Source organism: Dromiciops gliroides, chromosome 5 (genome assembly GCF_019393635.1).
Source record: "Dromiciops gliroides isolate mDroGli1 chromosome 5, mDroGli1.pri, whole genome shotgun sequence".
Classification (NCBI taxonomy): domain Eukaryota; kingdom Metazoa; phylum Chordata; class Mammalia; order Microbiotheria; family Microbiotheriidae; genus Dromiciops; species Dromiciops gliroides.
Window position 1 is genome coordinate 210524669 of NC_057865.1, and position 16621 is coordinate 210541289.

The window sequence follows — 16621 nt, forward strand, 5'->3', positions numbered from 1 at the left end:
TTGGGGCTTAAGCCCCCCTCACCCCCGTAAGGTGGGTACCTTTTCCTTGGAGGTGTGTTTTTGGTGTTTACACATCATAAGGTGAATTTAAGGACAAATCTGGCCTTTTCTGTGCATGCTCCTAAAGACATGTTTAAACTTGTTAATCTCAGAGGGTCTCTGTGTTGATGGTATCTCTTTACTTAAGATCTGGTTTCTAGATGTCCTGTCATCTAGGAATATTAATGGCTATTAATGGTTAATGATCCCTGGTTACATCTGTTGATGGTGAGGGTTGACAGGGACAAACCCTCTTGGTTACAGTAAGAATACAAACCTAAGTTTCTCTGTTAAGCTTTTTTAGGTACTATTTATAGGTTATCTGTTAACTCCTCCATCAATATAACAAGCATCCAAGTTTTCCCCATCCCACTCCAAAAGGGAACTTTCCAGTTTTCAAACAGAAAAGGACAGAAAAGAACCAAATAATTCATCAAGCATGTTCGTTTATCTACAGCTCTCATCCAGTCAGGATTGCACTCAAATATGATTAACCAAATCTATACCATCATATAGATAACTCTCTATTTCGTTAAATGGTCTAGGAATTCCACTTTTTTCTTAATTACTTTACTGGGACTCAGCTCTTTGTACCTTGATTTTGGAGTCAGATCTGGTTTCAACAAAGGGAATAAAGTTTTGGAACTGGTTCCTATACTTTTCATTTTTATCTGAGAGGATGCAGGGTTTTTCACAAGTTCCATCCAGGTTGCATTGTGGAGAGAGGAGCTAGCTCCGATTGGCTCAGGAAAGCTTATTGTTAAATTTTCCCAGTGAGTTTTGACACTTCTAGATGGACAAACCCAAATCGCGGTTTGATCCATTATTTTGTTTATATCTTAACTTAAATTGCAGGAGGAAATGTTAATAATGTAAATTAAACTTCAGAGTGTTTCCTGAGTGCATTCACTACCTCCAGATCCTCCTCTCAGCTGATTATTAAACATTTACTAGAACACCTTTGGGGGGGGGGGTCTTCAGATAAGAGGCGAACTGAGTCACGGATCCCTCTAGCGGCCAACTATAGTCAGGAAAAACAATTCGTTGCCACAGTTAAAACCCAGAAAGGAACCCGATGCTGTTTTTCCTTTACTTTTTTTCTAATTCCTAATGGGTCAGACACGGCAATTGGGGCAGCTGCCTCTCTTCCATCAAAGGAACTCAAGACGGGGCCCGCTAGGGATTTAGCCTGCAGGCAACGAATGAAGAAGCTGTGGTTGGATGGGTGATAGGGGACCTCTTCCCCCCGAGCTCGAGCGCCCTGTCTAGAGGAAAGCTCTTTTCCGTACAATTAGATGGCTGCCTCCTGTCTGTGTGGTACTAGCCACTGGGAGGAGGAGGAAGAGAGAAGTAGAGAGCGGCTGCCGTAAAGGAAGGCTTCTCTTCCTTTTCTCTCTCTCCCACCCCCTCCCCCGCCTCTCACGGCTGTCGCAAACCGGTGAATGGAGAGGGAGTTGGGGGAGTGGGGGGAGGGAGGAAAGAAGGGGATTAGCAAGTCAGGGCGGCGCTGCAAGGAGTTTGTGGCGGTGTTGGCGGTCGGAGCTTGGAGTCAGAAGCTGGGCCTCAGGTAGATCGGACAAAGGGGAGAGGAGGCAGGAGGTTATTAAATCGAAGTTGCCGGTACCTCCACTGCCCAGGCCTACGGAGAAGGAGGCGGTGGAGCCCTCGCTTCCTGAGCGAGGGAGAAGATGGATCCCAACCGGATCATCCAGGCTCTGAAAGGCACCATAGATCCCAAGCTGCGGATCGCGGCCGAGAACGAGCTCAACCAGGTGAGGACGGGGGCCCCCAGGCTCTCAGGGCCCTCCTGAAGCGCAGCCCCCTCCGCGCTTGGTAGGACCTCCTGGTACCGTGTCTCCCTCCCACCCTCGGCTAGGGCGTCGGGACTCCCCCCTCCCAGTGTTTGGAGGGGGGGTGGTGGTGCTGATGCACCTGTCCGGGCGTCCTGGGCTCTGTCTTTCCTCTCTTCCCCTTGCTCCTCCCGCCTCTTGGTTTGTCTTTCCCAGTCTGTAGGTCAAGCCAAAAGCAGCTTTTTCCAAACCCCAAGTGCTTGGCAGCTGCAGCTTCTGCCCATCCCACTTCTCCAACCCGAGGGGGTGGGTGGAGAAATACATTTAAAACACAAATCTGAGTCTAGCTTCTTTTCTCCAGGACCTGCCCTTTCTAGGTTTTGTTATGGAAACCTTGCCCACTTACTCTATATTTCTTTGGGATCATTTTTCTCTACTTAGCTGAGTTTTGCTTGAGCCCTCAGAAATGTTCTGCGACAGAAAGATGTGGGTTTTTTTTTTTTTAACGGTATAGCCTATTAAGGGGATATTGGTATTGATCAAGCAACCTGATTTGTTTGATGGATTTTCCTTTAGTCTTTTAATATATTCCTCCCATAGACTTCTTTCAATAGTTTGTATTCTATACTCCAGAAGGGTATGTCTTCTTTTGTTTATTGCTTATCCTAAATGGCCTTGGCCATTTCTCAAAGAAGGATTTAAGTTAAGGAGTTATTTTCCCTCAAAATTTTTGATTACCAAACTCCAGTTGTGTTTTTCTCACCACTTTCTAGATACCTCTTAAAGATTACAATACCAAACCTTCTTTGTCTCCTTTGCTTGATCGTTATTTATGCTAACCTCTGGTTGTCCCCCCAGTCCTCTGTATTGGGTCTTCTTTTTCCTTCCTATATTCCCATGGATTCAATGATCTCTTTGTCAATGAATCCCAACTCTATTTTTCCTGCCCTAACTTCCCTGACCTCCACTTCTGATCAACTACCTTATGGAACTGTATGTCTTGTAAACATAATAAACTCAACACATCCAGAACAGAACTAATTTTCTTTTCCCCTAAAACCTCTTACTTTTAAAAACTTCCTGGTTTCTGTTCAGGGCATCTTCATCCTTCTAGTCACCAAGGCTCATAACCTCATTGTCATCCTTAAATCTTCATTCTTTTTCACCTTCTTCCCCCTCAAACCAATCTGTGGCCAAGCTCTGTTATTTCTACCTTCTAACATTTTTTATATACCACATTCCACATCTTCTCTCCTCTGATATTACCACCATCCTGATACAGGTCCTCATCACTTTGCTCCTGGAATCTTGCAATAGCCTGTTGGTTTGCCTCTCTACCCTAAGTCTCCCCATTCCAGTCCATTTTCCAATCAGCTATCAAATTGATCTCCTAAAGTTCTGACCATGCCATTCCTGTGTTCAGTAAACACTAGTTGCTCCCTTCAATGTCCAGGACCAAACATAAAATCTTCTGTTTGGCTTTTAAAGCTCTTCATAACGTGGCCCTCCTACCTTTCTAGTCTTTTTACACCTTAGATCCTAACTTACTACTATTTACTTCCTACATCTTACTACTTCCATACACCTACTTCTGTGAATCAGTGACACTGGTCTCATTTCACAAGATGCTCTACCCCTTGACTTAAGGCATTTTTACTGGCTGTTGGCCCTCATGCCTGTGTTTCTTTCCCTCTTCATCTTTGCATCCTGGCTTCCCTCAAATCCCAATTAAAATTTCACCTTTTGCAAGAAAACTTTCCACATCCTTCTTTTTTTATTTTGTTTGTTGTGGGGCAATGGGGGTTAAGTGACTTGCCCAGGGTCACACAGCTAGTAAGTGTCAAGTGTCTGAGGCCGGATTTGAACTCAGATACTCCTCTGAATCCAGAGCCGGTGCTTTATCCACTGCACCACCTAGCCACCCCCATTTCCACATCCTTCTTAATGCCTCCCTTAAGGTTATCTCCAATTTATTCTATATATTGTTTGTTGTAGTTTAATCTTCATTCTTTTTTTTTTTTTTGGCGGGGCAATGAGGGTTAAGTGACTTGCCTAGGGTCACACAGTTAGTAAGTGTCAAGTATATGAGGTCAGATTTGAACTCTGGTCCTTCTGAATCCAAGGCTGGTGCTTTATCCACTGCACCAACTAGTTACCCCCTTGATCTTCATTCTTGAAGTGGACCAATAACATCATGAGGGTGATTTCTTGACTTTGCATGTGAATTGGATTTAAGTGAGGCAGAGGTTCTCAGAATCCTATCCTCACTTTATCCTCCAGTCATCTAAATCTAAGACAAGTGGCAAGACAAAAGTCAAATTGCCTGAGATGCAATGGATTCCCTTGGCCTTTCTGAATTAAGGTTTTTCCCAGGCTTAAGTTTGTCTGAGGCAACCCATTCAATGACTAAGGGCAAGGTAAGAATTGAGACAAAAAGGTAGCCTAATTTACCATCATAAAAATATCTATCAGAGGAGATAGCTAGGTGGTGCAGTGGATAAAGCACTGGCCCTGGAATCAGGAGGACCTGAGTTCAAATTCAGCCTCAGACACTTGACACTTACTTACTAGCTGTGTGACCCTGGGCAAGTCACTTAACCCTCATTGCCCTGCAAAAAAACCCCAAAACCAAAAACCAAAATGTCTATCAGAGAGGGGAAGGCCCATAAAGTTTCTGGCCAGAACAAAAAACAATTGCTGTTTACACTTATTCTAAGCCATCAAAACCTAAACAATGAGCCTTTGAGGCTTGGGCTGGGGGCTCAGGCTCAGACCTCTTAGTGAGTTGGGGGAATGTCTACCCCAAGCATGTAAAGACTTCCTTTGGCGAGAATTTGTGGTGGCTAAAGTAGGTGCTGTGGAGTGCTTAGAACTTGGTCAGACATCAGAGAGGCCAAGGTTATTCACTGCATTCTGACTTTTGTCACTGGATTTCAGTGATACTGGAAGAGTGAGGCTTTGCACTTTGTGCAACCTTGCCTCACTTAAATCCAACTCACAAGACCTCATTGGGGATGTCATTGATCCTCTTCTAAAGGAAGGACCAACAACAATTATTGGCCATTCGGGGCCAGATTTATGTTTTAAGAAATCATAAATGAAAACTGCACAAGACAAAAAGTAAATTGCAGCTTTTAGAAAAAAAACCTAGCCCCCAAGCCACAAAATATGTCAAAAAATATAAACAACCAAAAATTATATTCCTATGGACAGAACACCCGGCTGTAAGAATATGGTACCCTAGGTGGAGAGAGGGACCACGTGTGTCAGGGAGCTGTAATTGTGTCTGGGTGCAAGGGATGCAGAAGAGATATCTCTGGCTTCATCTTTCCCTACCCTTCTCCAAGAGAGACTTTCATTCTGCTCTGGTGCTTTTTTTCAGAGCTGCTTCTAGGGATCTGCTAACTTTCAGCTCTTGGAAGATGGCATGATCCAAGCTTCCTTCTGGCCTGTGCCATAAGTAGTTGTTGCAGTGGATTGAGCTGGGAATTTGATTTAGGTAGAGAGTTAGAATCCGATTTTAGACACTTGCTGAGCAAGTCACTTAAGCTTTCTGTGCCTCATCTGTAAAAATGGGGAAAATTATAGCACCTATATTACAGTAGAGTTGTTGTGAGGATGTTAAATGGGTTATAAAAGCACTGCATATTAGGTAGTAGTGGTGTAGTGGTAATGGTACTGGTAGTAGTAGTAGGTGGCATTTTATAAATGCTTATTGGCTGTCTTTTATGTGACAGAATACTTCATTCCTTAACAGATATTGTGAATTGTGGGACTATATCTCCAGAGTATAAACTTAAGTACTTGGAAGGATCTGTGCTCTCTTACTCCAGATTGCAGCTTATCCATGTCTTTCATCCTGTGCTAAAATTGCTCCTATCCTCCTATAAAAAAGTGTTGAGTTTTAGATTCAGAGGACCTTGGTTTGAATTCTTGCTTTTTTGGGGGGGAGGGATGGGGCAATGAGGGTTAAGTGACTTGCCCAGGGTCACACAGATAGTAAGTGTCAAAGGGTCTGAGGCAGGATTTGAACTCAGGTACTCCTGAATCCAGGGCTGGTGCTCTATCCACTGTGCCACCTAGCTGCCCAGCTCACATTCTTAATAGGGATATAGATCATGTATAGGTGGTTTTAGCTGCAAGTCATATGAGTTCTGGGCCTAAGTACATAGTAATGTGTCTTCTTTGATATAATTTCCATTTAAAAAACCATATCAGTTTTTTATTTTGATCCACTTAACAGTGCTGAGGACTTTGGTTATGAGAACTTTTTTTTTTTTTTGGCAGGGCAGTGAGGGTTAAGTGACTTGCCCAGGGTCACACAGCTAGTAAGTGTCAAGTGTCTGAGGCTGGATTTGAACTCAGGTCCTCCTGACTCCAGGGCTGGTACTTTATTCACTGTGCCACCTAGCTGCCCGAGAACTTTTTTTTTTAAAGCCAGAGTAGCTGTGGTCCTGCAGAACATTCAGAAATAGTCACCAGGTTGAATCTGCACAAGGGTTGTTTTCCTGGACAGTGGCTGCAAGGGCCAGTCTGGAAGCAAAGCCAAGGGTCTTAGGGTAGCAGAATACTGTTCTTCCCGGGCCTCTTGGGTTTAGTAGTGCTTGTTAGTGGTGGAAGGGATGGCAGGGCCCTTCCCTGCAAGGGTTGCTGTCCTTATTGAAGGGGCTGTGAGAGCCAAGTTGAAAACAGGACTGGTAGCCTAGGGGCATAGCTATTTCTGGGGTTCTTGGACTCAGATTCCTGGGCTAATTCCATTTGGGTCTGAGATGGGATGGTACTTCAGCTGAGTCTTAAAAGGAAACCAAAGATTCTTAGGAGTTGGAAGATGAGAGAACATTTCAGGCATGGGACTAGCCAATGCAAAGTCACAGAGACTGTGTCTTTTCTGATGTTTATAAAAATTTGAATGCTGTTTGAAACTTTTCCTATTCTCACCACATATATAGAGTTTTTTTCCCAAATCATTTCCCTTTTGAATATTTGGGACTGTTCTTTGAACAAACCCTTTGCCACCCTAATTCAATTTATATGATTTCTCCCATCTGTGAATTCTCTAATGTTTAGAAATTCTTGATTGATATTTGAATTCTTTTCCACATTCATCACATTAATAGGATTTCTCCCCATTGCGCATCTTCTGATGACCAGTGATGCTATGAGCTTTCTAATCAAACACTTAATCACACTGATGACATTTATAGGGTTTCTTGATAACCTTTGGAGAATGAAGTGTTATGTATGAGAAAAAGGTGCTAGGCCAGTAGGCTTGGATTTTAGATTACATAGAAGAGCGTAAGAATGTAAGGAGATTGGCTATGTAGGAAGAGAGCAGGACTTCATATTTGATCTTGGAGGTAATGATAATGACCTGGATTTTGAGTAGGAGGATGACATAGACCCACCTTTAAAACTTCATTTTGTTATCTGTGTGAAGGAGAGTCCAGGTTAAGGGTGATGAGGACCTGAACTAGGGTGGTAGTTGTGAAAGTGGAAAGAAGGGGACTTAAAAAAAAAAGATGTTGAGAGATGTTGAGAAAGAAATGCCAAGATTTGGCAACTGTTTGGATATATGGGATGATCAAGGTGACTGAAAGGATTTTGGTGCCTTGAAGTGTAGACGAGGGATGGGTTTGGAATGAAAAGATAATGAGTTCAGTTTTGGACATGTTGAGTTTGAGATATCTACAGGACATCCAGTTAGATAGGTATACCAGGCAGTTGGTCCTGCAGAACTGAGGAAAGAGAGTAGGACTGGATAAATAGAAGAGATTATAATTAACTCCATGAAAGACAATGTGATTTTATGTAAAACATTACCATATTAGTAGTTTTGTACAAGAAAACTCAAAAGAAAAAAATGAAAGAAATATTTAAGTGAAAAGTAGCATGTTTCTGTCTGTGTTCAGTCAATATCAGTACTTTCTTTGGAGGTGGATAGTATGCTTCATCATTAGGGCTTTGGGATTGTCTTGGATCACTGTATTGCTGAGAAGAGTTAAGTCATTCACAGTTCTTCATCTAACAATAGTGCTGTCACTGTGACCATTCCTGGTTCTATTCACTCTAATCTTTTAGAGGAGAGATTCTTAATCTGGGGTCTGTGAACTTGATTTTTTGAACGTTTTGATGACTGTTTCAATATAACTAATTTCCTTTGTAATCCTAGGTATTTTATTTTTCTGAGAAGGGGCCTGCATACTTCACTAACTGAAAAAAGGAGCCCGTGAAACAAATAAAAAATGAAGAACTTGTGGTATAGAAGTGGATGCTTAGGACAGAATTTTGTGGAGGACACCCAGAGTTAGTGGCTATGACATGATTGAAGAGCCAGGAAGAGACTAAGGAGAATTCAGATAGGTAGGAAGAAATAAGCTAAGAGGGAGCAAGTCCTGAAGACCCAGAGAAGAGAGTATCCAAGGAGCGGAGAAGGTGGTCATTAGTGTAATGCTGGAGAGAGATCAAGAAGCATGAGGATTGAGAAAGGGCCATTAGTTCGGACGAGAGCAGATTTCGAAGGGTTTATAAGAGAGGAAGAGGAGAGGAAGTGTATGCACCAAGTGCAGATGTCTTTTTTTCAAGTAGTTTAGTTGAAAAGAGTAGGATGGATGAGATGATTACATTTAAGAATGATAGAATTCAGCAAGGTTTTTTAAAATTTCAGGATGAGGAATATTAGGGCATGTTTGCAGGAAGGAGGGAAGAAACCAGCAGATGGAGAGAGAGTGAAGATTAGAGAGAGTGTTTATATAGTCAGGACAGTGAGTGGAGGTGGAAGGGGATGGGCTCAAGGTTACATAGAGAGGTGTTGACCTTGGTATGTAGAAGGACAGATTCATCATCAGAGCCTGGAATGAAGGAGCAGTCAGTGAAGATATCAAAAGGCTGTGAGAAGAGGATGAGGGGAGAAGATCTTATTCAATGGCCTCCATTGTTTTGTTGAAGTATGAGCAGAGCCTGAGGAGAGAAGAGATTTGGAACAGCTACTGTGGTTAGTGTAATAAATCAAGTAGGGAAGAATAGCAGGATTGCCTTGCTACAGTGAGGGCCTGGTTGAGATTAGCTAGATTAAATTTGTAGTGGATTTAGTCATCATGACTTCGTGATTTCCTTTAGCATGCTCAACAGCATGTAATTGAGTGGGAATAATCCAGGGTTAGTTTGGCCAGGCATGATCAATAATAGAATCAGAAGATAAAGGCTTCAAGAGTGAAGGATAATGTAGAATTGAACTAGTTTACCATCCTGTCAAAATTGGGAAGGGAGAAGAATACAGTCCAAGTGGCGTTAGAACTATCCCTGTGGCCTGGAATAGTTCTAAAGGATTGACGGATTAGAGGTCAGTTATGACCTCCTACTCAAGTAGCATTTATTTATTTATTCATTCCTGAAATGTGTTTTTTCAGGGTTTCCTCCCACTGTTTTTTTTTTTTTTTTTGCTAATAAGTGTTAAGTGTCTGAGGCTGGATTTGAACTCAGGTACTCCTGACTCCAGGGCCGGTGCACTATCCACTGTGCCACCTAGCTGCCCCAATCCCCACTATTTTTTTTGTTTTTTGTTTTTTTTGTTTTTTTTGCAGGGCAATGAGGGTTAAGTGACTTGCCCAGGGTCACACAGCTAGTAAGTGTCAAGTGTCTGAGGCCGGATTTGAACTCAGGTACTCCTGAATCCAGGGCCGGTGCTTTACCACTGCGCTATCTAGCTGCCCCCATTACTCTTTTTTTTTTTTTTTTTTAGTGAGGCAGTTGGGGTTAAGTGACTTGCCCAGGGTCACACAACTAATAAGTGTTAAGTGTCTGAGGTCAGATTTGAACTCAGGTACTCCTGACTCCAGAGCCAGTGCTCTATCCACTGCGCCATCTAGCTGCCCCCTCCCACTATGTTTTAATAAAAATATCCTTAAAAGGAAAAACACCAAGGACAAAATGTTTTAGCGCTATGAACCAGGAAATCAAATGATGTGTGTTCCAATCTTTATTTAATCCCAGATGATCAGAGAGACTGATGAATAAAGGTGAGGGTGTCAGTAATATGAAGAAATGAGAAGACAAAACAAAAATGGTTAAGTCTGGCATAGTGAAAATACAACCTTCAGAAATTTAAGGAGGAAAAAAAAAACCATAAAGAAAAATCGTTAAAGCAGCATAGATAGCCAAAGAGATACCCTAAGGAAAATTTGTGAAAAGGAGAAGCCTTTTGGCTTTTGTTCTTTGTTCTGTCCAGATTTCATGCAGAAGACTTAGTTGTAAAGGGAGAATTCACTTTCTTTGAAAAAAAATAGTATTTTATTTATTCCAATTCCACATAAAGACAATTTTCAGCATTCATTTTTTGAGAGATTGAGTTCCAAATTTTTCTCCCTCCCTTCCTCCTCTCCTTCTCCCCAAGAAGGCAAGCAATTTGATAGGTGTTATACACATGCGATAATATAAAACATATTTCCACATTAGTCATATTGTGAAAGGAGAAACAGAACAAAAGGAATGAAACCACGAACCCCCCCTCCCAGAAAAAATGTGAAAATAGTATGCTTCCATCTGCATTCAGACTATCTCTGGATGTGGATAGCATTTTCCTTTGTGAGTCTTTTGGAATTGTCTTGGATCATTGTATTGCTGAGAAGAGCTAAGTCAGTCAGAGCTGATCTTCACACAGTGTTACTGTTTCTGTGTATAATGTTCTCCTGGTTCTTCTCACTTTACTCAGCATCAGTTCACAAGATCTTTCCAGGTTTTTCTGAAATCTGCCTGCTCATCAAAATAGTATTCCATTTTCAGCCATTCCCCAATTGATGAACATCCTCTCACTTTTTTTTTTCTTTAGCATCTGCTTTATTTTAGAGTTCCAAATTTTTCTCCCTCCCTCCCTCCCTCCCTTTCCTGCCCCCTCCACAAGATCCCAACCAGGTTATATATGTACAATCCACAAGTGCTCTTTTTATCAGTTCTTTCTTTGGGGGTGGATAGTAAATTTCCTCTTTAGTCCCTTGGGATTGTCTTGCATCATTGCATTGCTGAGAGTAGTTAAGTCATTCACAATTGCTCATTGATCAATTCTGCTGTCACTATGCACAATGTCCTCCCAGCTCTGCTCACTTCACTATACTATAAGAGTCTTTCCAGGTAGAAAATTTCTGGGATGATCCTGTTTGTCATTTCCTATAGCACAATACCATTCCACTACAATCATATGCTACACCTTCTTCAGTCATTTTTCAATTGATGGACATTTCTTTGATTCCCAGTTCTTAGCAACCACAAAAAGTTGCTATAAAATTTTTTTGTGCAATTTTCTCTTTTTCAAAATTACTATTGTTAACTATTTCCCTTCCATCCTATTCCCTTTCCTATGATATTTATTCTGTTATCCATCTTCTTTCATCCTATTACTCTTCAAAAGGGATTTGCTTCTGTTTTTCCCCTCCCCCAATCTGCTCTTCCTTCTTTTGCCCCTCTCTCTTTATCCCCTCCCTCTCCTATTTTCCTACAGGGTTTGAGAGATTACTCTACCCAATTGAGTGTGTATGTTATTCCCTCCTTGAGCCAATTCTGATGAGATTGAGGTCTTTGAGCCAATTCTGATGAGTGTTAGGCTCATTTACTGCCCAGATTAAATAGATTACTCAGTTTTGTGTGTGTGTGTGTGTGTGTGTGTGTGTATGTATGTTCCTTGAGGCAACTCTGATGAGTTTAAGGTCTTTGAGCCTTTTCTGATGAGTGTAAAATTCATTTACTGCCCTGCTCCTCTCCCATCTCTTCCTCCACTCCATAAACCTTTTCCTGTTTCTTTCATGTAGGATTTCACCTCTGCCCTTCCCCCTCCCCCAGTGCATTCCCATAACCCCTCAATTTAACCCTAAAGATGTCACCACGGGGCAGCTAGGTGATACAGTGGACAAAGAATCCCCCCGTGGACCCAGGGGGATCCCAGCCAAAACCCGGCCTCAGATACAAGACAGTCACCCACTGCATGACCCGAGGTACGTTCCTCAACTCCAATTTTTTATGGTTCTTTAGGGTCTTGTATTTGAAAGTCAAATTTGTCATTCAGTTCAGGTCTTTTCATCATGAAAACCTGAAAGTCCTTTTTTTCATTAAAGTCCCATTTTTTCCTCTGAAAGATTATGATCAGTTTTTCTGGGTAGGTTATTCTTGGTTGTAATCCCAATTCCTTTGCCCTCTGGAATATCATATTCCATGCCCTCTGGTCCTGTAATGTAGAAGCTGCTAGATCTTGTGCTATCCTGACTGAAGGCTCCATAATACTTGAAATCTTGACCTGAGAGCTCTGGAATTTGGCTGTAATATTCCTAGGAATTTTCCTTTTGGGATCTCTTTCTGGACTGATTGGTGGATTCTTTCAATTTCTATTTTAGCTTCTGATTCTAGAATTTCAGAGCAGTTTTCCCTGAGAATATCTTGGAAGATGTGGGTTGTTTTTTTTTTTTGTTTGTTTGTTTGTTTTGCAGGGCAATGAGGGTTAAGTGACTTGCCCAAGGTCACACAGCTAGTAAGTGTCAAGTGTCTGAGACTAGATTTGAACTCAGGTCTTTTTGAATCCAGGGCCAGTGTTTTATCTACTGTGCCACCAAGCTGTCCCCTGAATATCTTGGATGATGTCTAAGCTCTTTCCTTGATCATGGTTTTCAGGTAGACCAGTAATTTTCAAATGATCTCTCCTGGACCTATTTTCAAGGTCAGCAGTTTTCCCCAGAAGATATTTCACATTGCCCTCTATTTTTTTATTCATTTGGATTTGCTTTATTGTGTCTTGGTTTCTCATAAAGTCATTGGCTTCCATTTGTTCAATCCTAATTCTTAGGCAATTATTTTCACCAGAGAGCTTTTCCATTTGGCTATTCAAGCTGTTGGCTTTTTTCTCACGTCTTTCCTGCATCACCCTCATTTCTCTTTCCATTTTTTCCTCTACCCCTCTAACTTTATCTTCAAAGTCCTTTTTTTAGTGCCTCTATGGCCTGAGACCAATTCGTATTTTTCTTGGAAGCTTTAGATATAGGAGTCCTGACGTTGACATCTTCCTCTGATGGTGCACCTCGATCTTCCTTGTCACTAAAGAAACTTTCTATGGTCCTCACCTTTCTCTGTCTGCTCATCTTGCCTTTCTTTTACTTGACTTTTAGCTGTTTAAAGTGGGGCACTGTTTTCAGGCTACAGTATCTCAAGCTTCAGAAGTCCCAGGTGGTATGATTTAAGGAGGATCAGGTTCTTCACTCACCTGGCCTGTTCCCTGGTCTGTAGATGACCCCAGACCAACTTGCCAATCAACCAGCTTTGTGTGTTGTGGTTGTCAGCTCTGAGGAGCCTGTGCCCCTCCCCCATTGGGCTACTGCTACTCAAGCCTACCTCCTGGTTCTCAGCAGGGGTGAAAAACCCAAGTTCTGCCTCAGCAGCAGCATAGAGCCCTGTGGTCCTCTCCCCTCCCAGGGCTCAGCACTCTCACCAGACTGTGAGCTTAGTTCCAGACAACACTGGTGTTTCAGCTGATTCAGAGGCTCTGGGGGTCTTTTTTCTCTGGTGAGGCCTTCCTGGGACTGGATCTGTGTCAGGGTGACTGTGGGGTTGGGCTCCACTCCTGTATCAGCACCACAGCTCCCTCCTTCTGACCTTCCAAAGCTCTTCTTGGTTAGAAGATGATTTCAGCACATTCTTCTGTGGGTTTTACGGCTCCAGGCATTGTCCTATGGCATTATTTGGATGTTTTTTGGAGTGATCCTGTCATGAGTTTGAGAGCTCACTGTCTTTCCTCCCCCATCTTGGCTCTGCCCCATATCTTCTCAATTTCTAATTCTTCGCCATCACAAAAAGAGTTGCTATAAATATTTTTGTACATGTGGATCCTTTTTCCTTTTTTATGATCTCTTTCAGATACAGACTTAGTAGTGGTATTGTTGGATCAAAGGGTATGCACAGTTTGATTGCCCTTTGGGCATATCAGCTAGCATTTAATAAGCACCTACTGGGACTATGTGCTACAACATTGATTATTTCCATCTTTTGTAGTCTTTGCTAATTTGTTTGGTGTGAAATGAAACCTCAGTTATTTTAATTTGCATTTCATCTTTCATATGTTGTTAATAGTTTAGAATTCTTTTGAGAACAATTTATCATATCCTTTGATTACTTTGTTATGAGGAATAACTTGTGCTTTTGTATATTTACTTTGATTCTCTTTATATTTGAAATAATAGAAGTATTTGGTACAAAATTTTTTCCTTATTGTTAGTTTCTCCTATCTGCATTTATTTTGTGTTTGGAAAAGTTTTTAAATTTCATGTAGTTGAAACTTTTATCTTTTGTGAATGCCTCTGTCTCTTGTTTTCTTAAGAATTCTTTCCTCAGCCATAACTTTAAAAGGTACCTATTTCTGTTCTCTATTTTTTTGATGTGATATTGTGTCATTCCATGCTTATTGTGTGATATATGGTATAAGGTTGGTCTGTGTGGTTTTATAAGATATTGTTCTAAATTTAATTCTTTCCTGCTGCTTTCAAGTTTTCTCAGAAGTTATCAATTAGGGATTGAATTTTTTTTCTATTACATTTTTTTTATAACAGTTGACTAACCTAAGCTAAGGTCAGAATTCATAATAAATAAGAACAAAGAATAAAATTGAGAAAATTATATTGCCTTCTCTTCAGAAGATTTAATTCTGAATTATTTCAAAAGCTATTGGAAATTTTAAAAAGTGAGAAGTTTGGTAACTGAAGTGACCTTGACACCAACTATGATAATTTAATTAGGATCTTAAACCAGTGTGAACTGCTACAATTAGGTGACAACAAAAGCATAGAAAGTACCTTAGAACACTTGTGACTTGACTTGCCAAGCACAGAGAAATGGATGTCAAAGGTCAGAATATAAACTTCGCTATGTAATCTTTCTTGCAAAAAAGGATGGTGGCTGATTATGAGCAGTATTAACTTTTTTTTATATCCTCTATATCTTTCATTTAATTTAAAAAATTATAAAAGTATTTTATTATTTTCCAGTTACATGTAGAGATAGTTTTCAGCATTTGTTTTTATAAGATTTCTAGTTTCAAATTTTTCTCCCTCCCTTCCCCCTTCCCCAAGACAGCAAGTAATCTGATATAGGTTATATATGTACAATAACATTAAACATATTTCTGCATTAGTCTTGCTGAGAAAGAAGAATCAGAGCAAAAAAGGAAAAACCTCAAAAAAGAAAAATAACAGCACCAGAAACAAAAGAACTAGTATGGTTCAATCTGCATCCATATTCCACAGTTCTTTTTTTTTTCTGGATTTGGAGAGCATTTTCCATCATGAGTCCTCTGGAACTATCTTGGACCATTGTATTGCTGAGAAGAATCAAGTCTATCACAGTTGATCAACGCATAATGTTGATGATACTGTGTACAATGTTCTCCTGGTTCTGCTCATCTCACTCATCATCAGTTCATGCAAGTCCTTCCGGGTTTCTCAGAAATCCACCTGCTCATTGTTTCTTACAGCAAAATAGAATTCCATTATGTTCATATACTACAACTTGTTCAGCCAGTTGATGGGCAGTCCCTCAATTTCCAATTCCATGCCACCACAAAAAGAGCAGCTATAAATATTTTTGTACATGTGGGTCCTTTTCCCTTTTATATGATCTCTTTGGGAAAAAGAGCCAATAGTGGTATTGCTGGGTCAAAGGGTATGCACAGCTTTATAACCCTTTGGGCATAATTCCAAATGTGAGCAGTATTATCTTATAAATCAGAGGGAAGCAGTGGAAATTCAAACTGGTTGAAGGAAAACTTGGCAAGATATCTGATTAAGCAAAGTCATTAGCACTACACAAAGAAGAAAAAGGGAAAAGCAAAAAGTATTACAGCAAACCTTTTTCTTCATCAAGTATAGCAGAATCCCCACACTTGGACCCTAATATCATAGTCCCTGAAGTGTTTGGCCATGGGCAGGCATTCATGAGTTTCTGTAGACAATTCCCAAATCAATGAGATCACAGATCAATTTGATAGCTTAGCATTTTATTTTATTTTTGGTGAGGCAATTGGGGTTAAGTGATTTGCCCAGGGTCACACAGCTAGTAAGTGTTAAGTGTCTGAGGCCGGATTTAGCATTTTATTATTATTAATTTAGATTCATCAAGAAGCATGAAAACTTTGTTGTTAGTTTTTTGCAGGGCAATGAGGGTTAAGTGACTTGCCCAGGGTCATACAGCTAGCAAGTGTCAAGTGTCTGAGGCTGGCTTTGAACTTAGGTCCTCCTGAATTCAGGGCTGATGATTTATTGACTGCGCCACCTAGCGGTCCCCAGCATGAAAACTTTAATAAAAATCAGAAAAGAGGATTATTTCTGTCACATATACTTTGAAAAGTACATATTATATTTAATATAACGAAATTGCCCTGTCTTCCTTTTTGAATTTTTTTGTTCTTTTCTTTATTGATATTCTTTCTCCATTTGCATCTTCATAACTCACCAACACTCCCTTCACCCCACTCTTCTAATCAAAAGGAGTAGTCAAGCAAAAGAAAGCAACATATAGACTTTGTGAATATGTCTCATTCTGAACCTTTAACCCATTACTTTTTTTTTTTTTTGTGGGGCAATGGGGGTTAAGTGTCTTGCCCAGGGGCCACACAGCTAGTCAGTGTCAAGTGTCCGAGGCCAGATTTGAACTCAGGTACTCCTGAATCCAGGGCCGGTGCCCTATCCACTGCGCCATCTAGCTGCCCCAATCCATTACTTCTTTGAAAAGATGTGGGAAACATTTTATCTTCTAAAGTTATGATTGTTCTG

General features: G+C 40.9%; 1 protein-coding gene across 1 annotated transcript in view; it reads left to right on the forward strand.

The window, feature by feature from the left end:
* Window positions 1-1371: 1371 nt before the first annotated feature.
* The window catches only part of IPO8 (importin 8), a 164565-nt gene continuing 149315 nt past the window's right edge, over window positions 1372-16621 (forward strand). The window contains exon 1 of the mRNA XM_043968290.1: window positions 1372-1811. Within this exon, the coding sequence (XP_043824225.1) occupies window positions 1728-1811 (84 nt within the window). The 5' untranslated portion in view covers window positions 1372-1727. The remainder of the gene's footprint in view (window positions 1812-16621) is intronic.